At 34.1% G+C, this 13,684-nt stretch overlaps 1 protein-coding gene across 1 annotated transcript; it reads left to right on the top strand.

Moving 5' to 3' along the window:
• The first annotated feature begins 1,186 nt into the window (after nucleotides 1-1,186).
• On the top strand, nucleotides 1,187-11,792 carry LOC120086481 (bystin-like protein). Its single transcript, XM_039043156.2, has 10 exons — nucleotides 1,187-1,820; nucleotides 1,931-2,057; nucleotides 2,162-2,213; nucleotides 2,300-2,627; nucleotides 6,898-6,977; nucleotides 7,108-7,155; nucleotides 8,519-8,665; nucleotides 10,717-10,789; nucleotides 10,895-10,961; nucleotides 11,573-11,792. Exons 1-10 carry the CDS (start codon nucleotides 1,491-1,493, stop codon nucleotides 11,647-11,649), a joined length of 1,329 nt encoding a protein of 442 aa, XP_038899084.2. The 5' UTR covers nucleotides 1,187-1,490; the 3' UTR covers nucleotides 11,650-11,792.
• Nucleotides 11,793-13,684: the final 1,892 nt, after the last annotated feature.

Here is a 13,684-nt window from a genome sequence, read left to right as displayed (position 1 = left end):
TTTAAAATAAAAATATGGAAATCGTGGACCCCGTCCACGAGTTTGGTCTTCATTGACCCGGTCATATGTTGACATGGAGGCTACGAATTAGTTTAACAATAGTTGTGTACCCTGTTTTTGTCATACTTTTCTCTTTCATCTTACTTTTGTAATTTCTTTCTCATGTACCCTATTTTTGTCATTACTTAAATAATAATGATTTTTTAACTCAACCCTATAAAATGCAAATATTTTTGGTATTCTTCTATTTATAAGAATTTTTCGATTATTTATATTATTTTCTCATAAATAATTCTTTTATTCTCTTACACATTTTATCACCGTATTTCCACAAATCAAAAAAACTTTTCTCCATCATGTAATCTCTCCACTATTTTTCTTTTCCTTATTAACAATATAAATTCATTATTCATTATAATAACAAAATAATTAAATTGTTATTTTTAATTATCTAGAATAATGAATTTTACCAAACACAAATTGATCTTCTTACCTTTTTAAATTTACAACCAAACACAAATTTTGAATTTTGAATTCAAATTTCAAATTTTTAATTTGGAACCAAACATGTTTTTGGATCTTATAAAAAGAAAAATTTATTTTCGTTTTCTATTAATTATTCGTTTTCAAAAACAAATTTTTAGATCACAAACCAAACTTGGCCTAAGGTTTCAAAAAAAAAAATTTCTTGAAATTTCTGGGGATAAGTAACTGCAAGAAAAATTATAGAAACTTAAAATTTGAGGTGTTAGAAATTTTTCTTCACCTTCTTGTAGCAAGAAAGTGCAAGAAAATTTATAGAAACTCAAAATTTGAGTTTGATTTTTAACCATCTAAAGATCTTATTCTCAACGAGGATTTAGCTTAAACTAATTGAAAATTTAAAACTACCACCAAAAAACAAAAGAAAAGCGAGAAAAAACAATTTATTTTAAGACTAAACAAATCAAACAAAAATTAAAAAGAAAAAAAAGAAAGAAAGAAAAAGGCAATTATTTTAAATAAAACCATTAAAAATATTTTTAAGTATAATAAAAAGTCACGATAGACATTTATCAATAGACGATAGATTAAGATCATCAATACCAAATGACATTTTATTATTTATAAATAAGTTAGTTTATTTTCTTTGATTGTACCTTATATCATTTAATTAAAAAAAAAGCCCCAGTTTCCTAATTAGTTTGTATTGTAACCAACATATTTTGTCCTTTTTTAAACTATTAGTATCCATCTTCTAATTTCCCAAAAAACTAAACCCCAAAACACAAAAACTAAACCCTAAACCTCTTCAAACGCCGTCCCAGGACGGAGCAGACATCGAGAAGTCGACAGCAACACCTCCATCCACGGTCAACCTCTTCCTTCGACAGCCGCACCACCGGCAGCAACTCCACCGCTCCACCTCCTTTCTTCTACACCAGCTTCACCCAGCGGAATCGCATTTCATATTACTTGTTCATTAGCTTTGTTTTCGGTCCTATTCGCCAATGGCGCCGAATAAGAGGAGTAGGGATAGGCTGCGAAACCCGCAGCCTTTTATCACAACAGATGACGATACGGTGCCCATCAAGCAACATACCAAAGCAAGAAAGTGCCGTCATCAGGAGGATGAGACGCTTTTGTCCTCTGGGATGAGCTCCAAGATATTTAGAGAAGCTCGTATTCAGCAGAAAGAGAATGAAATTGAAGATAGAAATCAGCATCATGCCAACCCTTTCTTTGACCTTCCTGATGAAGAGCTTCCCAAGGACGAAGAGGACATTGATGATTTTAGTGGATTTTCTGAAACTCAGACTCAAATTGGTACTTATAAGGAGGTAGCGTACCGTCGCTATGTACATGAATTTGATATAATGTGCTTTAGGATTTTGGACCATAGGGATTTTGGGTGATCTTTTTCTGTCTCCAAAATTTTCTATTGTATCAGGAGGACATTGCTGAGGAAGATGAACGCCTAGTGGAAGCTTTCCTGTCGAAGGATGGTGGCCCACAACATACTCTTGCCGACCTTATTGTTAGGAAAATCAAAGAAAACGATACTATCGTTTCTTCAGGTCTAGACATATTTTAGTGTTTAAGCAAGTTTCAATTTGATGATACACTTCAGAATATTTCATTTGTGTTGTGATTTCATTGCCATTGATGTTTGCAAATGCAGATGCACAGCCATTGCCAAAATTAGACACCTCTGTCATAGACTTATACAAAGGGTATAAAGCTATCAATTCTCTTTCATCCTTTTTAAAAAAAGAAAGTTGGGATATTTTGTTGAGCTGAATTAACATACTTTATGCAGAGTGGGAAAATCTCTCAACAAGTATACGGCTGGAAAAGTACCCAAAGCATTCAAGCGTATCCCTTCCATGCCGCTCTGGGAGGAAGTTTTATATTTGACCGAGCCTGAAAATTGGTCACCAAACGCTATGTTTCAAGCCACAAGAATTTTTGCCTCCAATTTGGGAGTAAAAAAGGTGGAGAAATTCTATAAGCTGGTTTTGCTTCCAGCAGTAAGGAAAGACATCCAGAAGAATAAGCGGTTACACTTTGCCTTGTATCAAGCATTGAAAAAGGCCCTGTATAAACCCACTGCCTTCTTTAAAGGAATTTTGCTTCCCCTCTGCGAGGTATTTAAGTCTTATCCATGACTTTTTTTTTTCTTTTTCTTTTTTTAAAAAATTTCATAGGAAATAAGAATTTTGTCATTCAAATGAAACTACAAAAGGAAATTCCTATTGAAGTACAAAAAATTCTTCCAATGTATAAGAGAGCTTAAACTATAATCACAAAATGGGGAGGACGATTTACACCAAGAGAGTGCTAAGAAAGTAATATATGAAACCAAAGTGTCAATATCTCAGATGGCTTTCGGAAAAATCCAGAGGTGGTAGAATTACCAGCATGAGGGCCTCTAGTTGATATCCCTCTGAAAAGGGGATGTATAGGTCTAACTTTAGGGAGGATTTGACAACCACTCATATATTTTTTACTCTCTCCTGATTGGTTTCGCGCCTTCAAAGACTCCTCCCTTAAGAAATTATCTTGACCAATTTCCGATCACTTCTCATTGATGCTTTCTTTGGGATATTAGAGGTGGGGTCCATCTCCCTTCAAAAATTACCAGAAGCATGATGGCCTTTAATGCTTGGGCTATGGCAACTTTGCCCCTTTAACGTAATTTTATAAGGTACCAAACAAGGGATGTATACCCCTTACCCATTCCCATCTGTATTCCCATTTCATTCCCTCAATCCAAATGACCCCCTTCAAAGATTATAGGTATTGTAGAGGCATGATGGAGCCTTTTGTATTCCATTTGAGAAGGAAAGGGAAAGTTTTTGTACATCATTTTCATTCTGATCCTTTGGTGGTTGCCTAACATATACTTATAATTCCCCAGCACAATAAGTCTTTGGCTCATCGTTTTCCCCTGAATTTATGCCATTTTTCTTTGGAAACAAACGGATGGCAAAGAATTTGGAAAACATATTTGGGCTTGGTCATCATCTGTCTTGAGATAAGACTTTATCTAGAACTTCAAATCATCCATTATTTCAATGGAAAGTCTTTTCTGTTTTTTTTTTTTTTAAAAAAAATCCTTGGAATCATCCAAAAACTATTTCCAACAGTAACCTATTCTTTTCAACCTAGACTTCTCTACAACCATCATTTTCTTTAATAAGAAACAGTTTCATTGATGCATGAAATATTTAAAGAGTACAAAAGGGATATCACCCAATGCAATGCAAAAGTAGAACCCAAAAAGAAACAAACAGATAAGGATGTACAAAAGTAGGGATAGAAAAAAACAGGCCAATTCATAAAGGATGAGATTCAATACGGTGTAGAAAGGACACAAAAGCAAAGCACAAAGATCTCGAGGAAGAGATGTGTATCAAAACGAATATGACCAAAACTTCATGTAGACCACTCGAGAGGAAAGAGTTCCAACAACATGTAGACCACTCACACTACAAACTGGTGTCACACTAATACAGATCCCTCTCTGAGCAATGGTTGAGCCTTTTTGTCATAGAAATAGAGCTTTCAAGATTTCGTAATTCTCTCAATCCTTTTTTTTTCCTTTTTTGAAAACTGGTTGGGTTGCTTCTTTGTTGGGATCGCTTTTTTGCAAAGACCAAGATCTTTAAACCAAGGGGCTAGAGTCACCAAATGTGGAGCTGGGTTAAAAGGACCAATAGATGAGGGATGGACAAAATCGTACCAATTTTCCCCCGTGTGGTCAAAGATGGAAGTGGGATGGGAAAAATCTGACGGGGTGGGGTTGGGGCTAGAAAGATAGGTATCATTGTCGCCATCCGATGGTAAAGCAATGATGGCGGTGGAGTGCTTGATGTTGGGGCGGAAGGTAGTCTTTTTGTTGGGAAAAGGGGATGAGTGTTGTTGGTGGTACTTGAAGGGGGATCCAGATTTGGAGGGGAAAAGGAAGGTAGTTTAGAGGGTGGATGAGAAAGCAAAGGGGCTGTTGATGAAGGCTTTTTTATGGGTGAAGATGGCTTGTTGATGGGAGAAGAAGTAGTTAGAAGGGGAAGGGTTTGTGGATTGACAAAGATTGATGGAGAATGAAGGATAACAGGAGGAGGATGCTCTTGGGAGACGCAGTGTTCGAATGGGACAGTTGGAGTGGAGGGATTGGACAAGTCAGATAAAGGGTTGGTCCTTTTCTGCAACATTGTATGGTGAGATCTTGATTGGTGGAGGGTTAGGTAGAGGGTTTGGTGAAGTCAATTGCAACTAACTTGAAGAGGAGCATAAGGTCAAATATGTAGGAGCATCAGTTGGTAAAGATACAGCAGGTGGAAGGTTTTTGGCTTCTCGATGATACTGTTTTTCAGCAATGTCCTCAGTGAGATTATGGGGTTTTGTCCTATGTGCATGGGGAAGGGGGGAGTGGGCCTCCTTGCATTGTTGTACACGCATCGGCCTAGGAATCGTACTATGATTCTCGGTAATGTACCCAATGAGAGGTAAAGTTTCGGAAAAAAAAGGGTTAATGTGGACAAAAATTAGCTCTGAGGATGAATAAGGAAGGATTATAGTAGTTGGTAAAAACCCTTATTGATTTTTCTTCACTTTCAAACAAACTTCCATCATATCCATACGGGATAGAGTCTTCTATGCTACTTCCAATAAAAAACCCCACAATGATCACTAATAAATTTGAAGGTTTCTAAAGGCCATCTATCAATGGGGTGATTTCTAATTTTAACCCGTCCTCCATAAGATGGGATCATTTGACTTTTATAGTATGCCTCAATGCACCATGGTTCAAACGTCACCATGAAAGAACCAACCTTACACCAGTTATGGATATTGCTTGAAATCAAGTCTTGTTCTTTACTTTCAACCGCTAAGATGGCTTTCTTGGGTTGTAGTGGGCTAATAGAGCCCAAGCCGAACACTTTCCCTTTGTAGAGCCCTAAGAATTTTGTACAAATCGTTGTGGAAGTATTGACAAATGATGATGATGCCTTTATCAGGGTAGAAAGCTGCAAGTTCGCTAGGATGGGGAGAAGATGAAGATGGTAGAGTATTGTCTGTCAAACCCCGGGGGGTGGGGTGGGGGCGTTATGTTGATCACAAGGCGTCCAGATAAAGATGTAGAAATGATACTGGTATGCTACTTGATGGTGGGTTGTGTGTTTGGTACCTTAAGAAGAGAGAAACTTTTCCAACCAACTTTGTTGAGGCCACACGGTAAGATAATTTTATTTAAACCTCCATTAATGCCAAGCTTTGTGATCTCAGCAAAATGACCTTTTTTCTAACCAAAGATCATATTTAATCAGTGAGACTTGTTGAAGAACTTTTGGTTCATAGGAGCTTAATCAAAGAAGAGAAAGTAGTGTGTAACCAAGAGAGGGATTCTTTCTTAATGGAGAAAGTAAAAGACTTGTCTGTAGAGGATTCGGTGATTCTAATTTCATGTGAGACTTCAATGGAAAAAGTTATCCTATCAATGGTGGAGGAGGGTGAGGGAGGGAGATGATGCCATGCCATCTTCCCAAAATACGTCTTTGCTTGCCAGAAGATTACCAGAGATAGCAAGGGGAAGGGTTAGCATCTTTAACAAGATCTTACTCGAACAATATATTTACTCTTAAATTAATATTCTTTCTTTTTTTCCTTTTTTCTTTTCTTTCTAGAAACATTTCTCTACAGACTTCATCAAAAGCATGAAAATCCTCCGACTCCTCTTTTAAATTTCTCCTAAATGTTACCCTCCATGAGTTTGTAGACCAATTCCAATAATCACACACCTTCACATCCTTGGTCCTTGCTATTTCGAATATTCTTGGATACTAGACATCAAGGGGTTGAGAATCAACCCGTTTATCATTCCCGATTAAAGATCTTTCTCCATTATCCATTATCCACCTTGACATCATTTGAAAAGCTAAGGTGCCTAAGAAGGTGCAAGTTTTTCTTTGGGTGTGCATTCAAGGAAATGTAAATACCATTTATTTGATTCCATTTACTACATTGCATATCCCTACTCCTAGCTTGTGTTTTATGGTGAGGAAGGGTGGGAAATTCATGTGCATCTCTTCTCCATTGTGCTCGAGACACTTTGGCCAAATTATTTAATATCTGGTGTTCTTTGGTGCTTCTCAAATAGAATTGATAAAAGCATTTTGACTTGCCATAATTGTAGTTGGTAATACTGCTTTTAATCTTTGTGCCATTACTTTTGCTATTATTCTGTACACATTGGTCACTGAACTTATGGGTCTGTAGTCTTCAATTCTGCTTGCATTCTGCTTTTTAACTTCATTCTGCAATGTATGTAGAAATTGATTCCTCATCAACGTGTCTCTAATTTATTGCTTAGTTGAAATTTAAGGTGCTCTAATGAAACCTTGGTTCTTTCTACAGTCTGGCACTTGCAGTCTGAGGGAGGCTGTGATCATTGGGAGCATTATTGAAAAGGTCACAATTCCCGTGCTTCATTCAAGGCAAGTTAGTCATATCAAACTTCATTTTACATTTAGAGTTTCTTTCTTAAGATTAGATACACACCAAGACATGAAATACATTATTGCGAGTTGTTTAATTGGGAATTTTGGTTTTGTCTACCCATTGCAGTGTTGCATTATTTAAGCTTGCAGAAATGGAATATTGTGGCACAACAAGGTACTAGTTGACTGCTAAGTGGTATTGTGCATATCAATGTTTCATGAACTCATGCTAGAAGCTTCGATTTTGAAGACCTTTATAACTATCCTATAGGTTCTATCTTGTATAGTTGGAGTCTCTTTAGTAGGGTTCCTTCTTTTGTTGGCTTGGTTTTTTTTATCCCCGTTTAGTCTTTCATTTTTTTCTTAAATGAAAGTTATTGTTTCTATAAAAAAGAAATAATGAATAAATAAATAATCAGGAACTGTGTGAAAGTAGAATTTTTGTTTAGTGAGTATTGTGGAGAAGTGAATAAACTCTGAACTTATTAAGTAGTATGTTGACTTGTGTGTTATATATCCTTGCAGAGAAATTTTTATAACACTACTTTCTAGCTAAATTACAGAAGTTTTCTGTTTCATAATTGCTACCCATGAGTTGTTTTTGTTTTTAATTTTTATTATTTTAACAATAAATTTCCTTCATCCAACCTAAACATAGCTCATCTAATTAAGGCATTGTAATCTTGGCAAAAGGTCAAGTTCGAACTTCCACCCGCACATAGTGATGAACTCAAATAATAATCAAATCCCTTGTTAGCAAGGCCTTTTTTGAGGGGCCTTTTCTTTGAAGTCTTCTTTTGTCTCAAGGAAGTGCACAAGCTTTCAAGATAACCAATCATGGAAAAGATCAAGTCCACCACCTTTGTTATTAGAATTGGGATCATGTGCAATTGTATCAGGATGATGACAAAATTATCTACTGCCAAAATCTTAATAGCAGGGAAACTTCAACCTCCATCATCATAGAATATTACCATGCATTTCAACAATATTCTCCCCCAACTTATAGAAGTTGACTATATTAACAGGAGGAATAGCTAATTCCAGAATGATAGTAGCTCAAATGGTTAAGTATTCAGTTTGGAAGGCTCCATCCCAATCTGTAAAAGTTTGTACTTTGCAACAATGTAAACTATGATCATATTTTCTTAATTGTTTGGGATCAATGACATTGTCTATGAATAGTTATACAAGAACTTGTCATTAGATTTGTTGCCAAAGTCTGTGTTTGTGCCTGGGTTTTTTTTTGGTGGTTCTTCAATGGAGGGAGTGGTGGTAATCTGTTTGGCTTTAGATGGGGAAAGTGTCGTATATGTGCCAATAAATTTACCACATTTGGATTGTTGATGAAATTAATTCTTTTTAACTTTGTGTTACCTAACTTGTAATTGTCTAGCTGTTTTTTACTTTTTTCTTTCTTTTTTGAACTTTCTCTGCACATGGGCAGTGAGAAGGCAATACAATATCAGATGTTCTATGGTTTGTGTATAAAATTTCTTTGTGCAATGCCTAACTGGGGCCTCCTTTAATTATGGCAGTTATTTTATTAAGCTTATCTTGGAGAAGAAATATGCATTGCCGTACCGTGTAGTTGATGCAGTTGTTGCACATTTTATGAGATTTCTTGAAGAAACACGAGTAATGCCTGTGATATGGCACCAGTCACTACTTGCATTTGTGCAGAGGTGAGCACAATTTTTCCTTTTTCCTGTTATATATTACCATGCATGTGCTAGGTTGCCCTCTTTTTAGGCACCAAATATATTTGCACATAAATACAACATCTTTAGAATAGTTTGTTTCAAAAATTATGTAAACAAATTTAGTTTGATCTACCATGTACAGTATAATTATCTTCTGGTTTTATTGTTTTCTTACTTGTATATGTCCTTAATATGTTTTAATCCCATTTCGTGCCATGACAACAATGGATCATAAGACAAATCACTATAATTTTATCATATGTAATAGAAAAGTATAATTTAGCCAAATATAGTCTTCCATTTTTTAATGTCACACAAAAGATTATTTTCTTTCTGCCTAAGAACAAATTATGTACACTGACAAACATAACTCCCCATGCCCACATATATGACATAACTATCCACAATTATCCTAAGGATGAATACAAGCTGAACTGATTTTCATGAATTTTCAAAATTATATATTTTTTTTGTATGAAAGCACACATTCATTGAGAAAAAAATGAAAAAATTACAAGGACATCCAAAGAAGCCAAGCCAACAAAGGAATCCCACTAGATGGGTCAAGAAAAATAAAACATAAAGAATAATTAGAAAAATAATCACAAAGGACCAAACGTCACTATTGTCGTACCCCACTACTATAAAAGGTCCTTCTGTTCCTCTTCCCTCAAAGCCCCCACGATAAAGCACACATTGGGTTGTTAGAAAAATCTTTCCCTCCCTTGAAATGGTGGATGGACGTGGAATTTTTTTATCATCTCATTGTAAACCCTAAGATGGGTAGACTCAAAGCCAAACATCTAAAAAAAGCAACTCCCCGATGTTGCATTTCCAAATAATATGATCTAGGTTTTCCCTGGCCCTTTGAAAGATGAATTCAACAAAATGGCCTAACCATTCTCAAAAGCCGATCAAGAGTATTAACTCTTTTGTGGATAACCTGGCAAACAAAGAAATTTCACATTCTGGCTTGTACAAAGACCAGGAAATAGACTTCCTAGAGGGAGTTAGGTCCAAAAAGACAAACTATAGGAAAAGCCCCCATAAAGGATTGGGCTCCACTAAACGTCATTTTTCCCTGATCTAAGTTGATTGATCAAAACTCTGCTATCAAAGTTAAGAGAGTCATGATATTCATCGCTTTTGTTTCGGACAAAGAACTATGGAGACGAAGCAAAAAAGAAGAGCTCCCAAAAAAAAAATCTAGTACATCAGCAACAGAGCTGTTCATATAATAAATGGGGAAACAAAGAGTAGGGGGTTCTATCTGCATCCCCCACAACCCACCCACCTAACCTCAGAAATACGTTTCTTTCCCACCATCCACAATGTAGTGAACCACATGAGAAAAACACCATGTCTTGTTTCTTTTAAAAATCACATTAGTTGAATTGCCCAACAGTCCAACACCACTAACTTAAGCTCGAGTGCATTTAAATATGCAAAAAGCAGTGATCCACAGAGAGTTTCATTTAAGAGTGACATAACGTATCAGTTATCTCATCATCGAAGAGAGATAAATTGAGGGGAGAGGTGAACATTTTCCAATCTCTAGTGTGTAATTTTTTTTTTTTTTTTAAGTATTCATAGATCATATGGTGGAGGGTTGAACTCGTGTTAAATTACAAGGTTTGTTTTTTGTTTTCAATCATTGGTAATTAAATATTGCCATTGAGAAAGCAGAGCATCTATATTAAAATGGTGCTAATGTTCCGTTGCGGGCATAGAATAAATCGATTCCTTTCTCTGCTTCTTTCGATATGTAAGTTTGATTCTTCGTCAAGCAGTTTGCAGTTTCGACGAGGGAGGATTTTTACATTCATTTTCCTTATTCCTTTTTATCATCTTTAATTAAATGCGCATTACTAAGTGAAAGTCAAACTTGCTATATTAATTGATATATGTATTATGACATTTTTATTTGCTAACCAAGTGGACGTGTATCATAAAGTTTGTGTATCATAAAGTTTGTGTATTAAGTTTGTGTATCATAAAGTTTATCATAAAGTGTTTTTGAGCATCTCGTGCAGGTATAAAAATGAACTGAGGAAGGAAGATAAAGCAAATATTAGAATTCTTCTTCAAAGTCACAGGCACAAAGATGTAAGACTGAATTCTTTTGATATTTAGCTTCACGAATCTTGATATTACTTTCCAGTATGGATTCAAATTAGCTTAACTTAACTAATGTGCCTTTTGGAGCTGTAGGTTACTCCAGAAATTGTGAGGGAACTAAATAATAGCCGCAGTCGTGGTGAGAAGGATACTACTATAAATATCCTTCAAAAGTAGTAAAATCTCATATAATTATTGTTAATTGTTTTTGCAGGCGGGAAATTTACTAATGTTTGTTTGTTTGTTTGTTTATGTATTTAATGCTAATGATTTTTGTTGGCCAACAAACGTTTCAGTTTCCAAAATCTTATTATTTAGGCTACATATTGCATTTGGTCTCTAAGCTTGAACATTTTCAATTTGGTTCCCATAATTTCAAAGTTTCAATTTGGCCTGTGTTATTTAAAATTTCAATTTGGTCCCTCCATATAGTTTAATCAAATTTTACAAATCGTTCTCTTCAAAATCATATTAAATATATCACATTTGGATGACTGTTTGTTGGGCTATATTAAAGTTTGTGCTAGAGTAATATATTAATGAAAGATAGTTTGGAACGATTTTTGAGGTTTAACTAAACTTGGGAACAAAATTGAAACTAAAACTTCTAGACTCGGTTTTTAGACTGTGTTGCATAGTAGCATTGGATACATGTTTTGTTGAGGATGAAGTCGAACACATTCGTGTTTGATTGATTTCAGTTCCTTTTGTTTGAGTTTTGGACTAATTGATGTGTGATGTTAAAGGAGTTTGTTCCTTGACTGGCCTTACCTCCAGCTCCGGTAACTAAACCTATGGAAGAAGACAGGTTCAATATGCCTTACGTTCCAATGGAAGAGGATTATTAGGATTCATCAATTTGTGTGCTGTGGCATCAACTTCAGCATCGTTGGTACTCAAAGCTTTTGTAGTTGAGAATTGAGATAATATTGATATGTAAAGATTAATTTATATATGCACATCGAGATCACAGTCTACAAAATTTGTTTAGGAAGATTTTCTTTTTCACATTCCGGTGCTGTGGTGCTCTATGGTCAATTTTGATGTAACATTCTAAAGTAATGATTATTTAAGTGATTTCTTTTGAAATTTTGTATCCACCAGTATTTTTGTGGATGAAGGCTTTTTCTTTACCTTTTCTTTTTTTGGTTGATTTTGACATTCATAAGGTTTGATTATGTAGTAATTTCTTTTGAAACTTGGTTGCTTGATTCATTGATATTCAAATTCTTATAAATAGAGAATTTTCAAAAATATTTATACCTCATAACAAAAAGTTCTAAATGTGCTTCAAAATTAAATGTAAATATTTTTAAATACTTTTTTGTATTTAAAAATGTCCTAGAAAAATTCTTATAAATAGAAAAATCTAAAAAGTATTTAGACTTTATTAAAGTTCTATAAGTATACTTTTGGAACTTTTTGCTATAAAGTGTAAATATTTTTTATATTTAATAAGGTTCTTATATACAATATTTTTTTATTTTTAGAACAAAATTTTAAATAAATAACCAAGTAATTCAAACCAATACGACCCACAAATTTCATAGTTAGAGTGAGTTTGGTTCATTTTTTAACGAGTTTTTTGGATTGGAGAAATTTATAACCCGAACAATTAGATTGGGTCTAAAAAATCATTCAATCTAACTCCATCCACGAATACCCCTAATAAAAATAGTGCCCCATGGTGGAAACTATTGACTAAGTTATTTCTCTTTTTTTTTTTTTTTTTGGTTAAAATGAAAGAGGGCTAAAAGGTAATGTGCCTCCATTTTTTTTGAAAATAGAGTTTGTTAGTCCATTTGTGTAGAAAATGACCCTAATATTTGGGCTATCTTTGTAGAATACCCTTTAGAATTTGAACTTACTTTTAGGGATTCTTGGTAGATGTTGTGCCCACCATGTATCAATGGATTTCGAAGACCGAATTTTGTATTTTTTATGCATGTGAATTTTAAAAAATTCAAAAGTTTAGGGATCTTTTCTTTGAAAGTAAAGGGTGTGGAATTTATATCCTAAAACTTTATAATTAATGTTTAATAATTATTTAATTTATAGTATCTAAAAATTTAATATTGTTAATGTAATCTTGAGGCAGATGATAAATAAGTGAATCATATTCAAGAAATCATTAAAAAACATGTGAGTGTGCATATTTCATACAAAGAGTTTGTATAAGAGTAGACGACAAATATTTAAACTTTCTATAAATTCATAACATTGAAAAAATTAATTATTTCACGAGATGAGATTCTATTTCTCTTTCACTAGTTTTTTTTCCAAAATCTTTTCAATTTCACAATACTCTTATAAATCTCGATTTTTCTCTCATATGCGAAAATCAAGATGCACTTTTCTTGTATTTCCATGACGATTTCCTTTCATAATAAACATGCAACAACAACACTTTCCTTTTACAACGGCAACTTTGATAGATATTTTGCAATTCTCTATAATTTAATCTCACACAAAAAAGAAACTTCCCCATAATTGAAAGAAAAATTCATTCAGTATTGGGGATTTTTAATATATTGAAGTTTGTGAATGGGTGGCTATTGTTTTCTTTCATCAATCAAGCTTATATACTTTACAAACTTTTTTTTAGTTAATGCATATCAGTTATATAATTGATATATCAATTATTTCGTAAATTAGACATTCAGCTAATATACTCTCTATCTAGTATATTAGTAAATTGATATATTAAATATATTATTAGTTATATAATGTGTGTGTATAGGACTAGCAAGATTTAGATTGGGGTGATTTGATAGCATTCTAAATGTGCTATTAAATATCCTCAATTCGAACTAGTTCTATTATTCTCATATATTATATTATCAATTTTGTAGAGATCAAGTGATTTAAGGTTATTCATAGGAC

This window comes from Benincasa hispida, chromosome 9 (genome assembly GCF_027475165.1).
Source record: "Benincasa hispida cultivar pf3 chromosome 9, pf3_genome.v1.1, whole genome shotgun sequence".
Taxonomy (NCBI): Eukaryota; Viridiplantae; Streptophyta; class Magnoliopsida; order Cucurbitales; family Cucurbitaceae; genus Benincasa; species Benincasa hispida.
The sequence above is the reverse complement of the archived record's forward strand: the minus strand, read 5'-3'. Positions and strand labels throughout refer to the sequence as shown.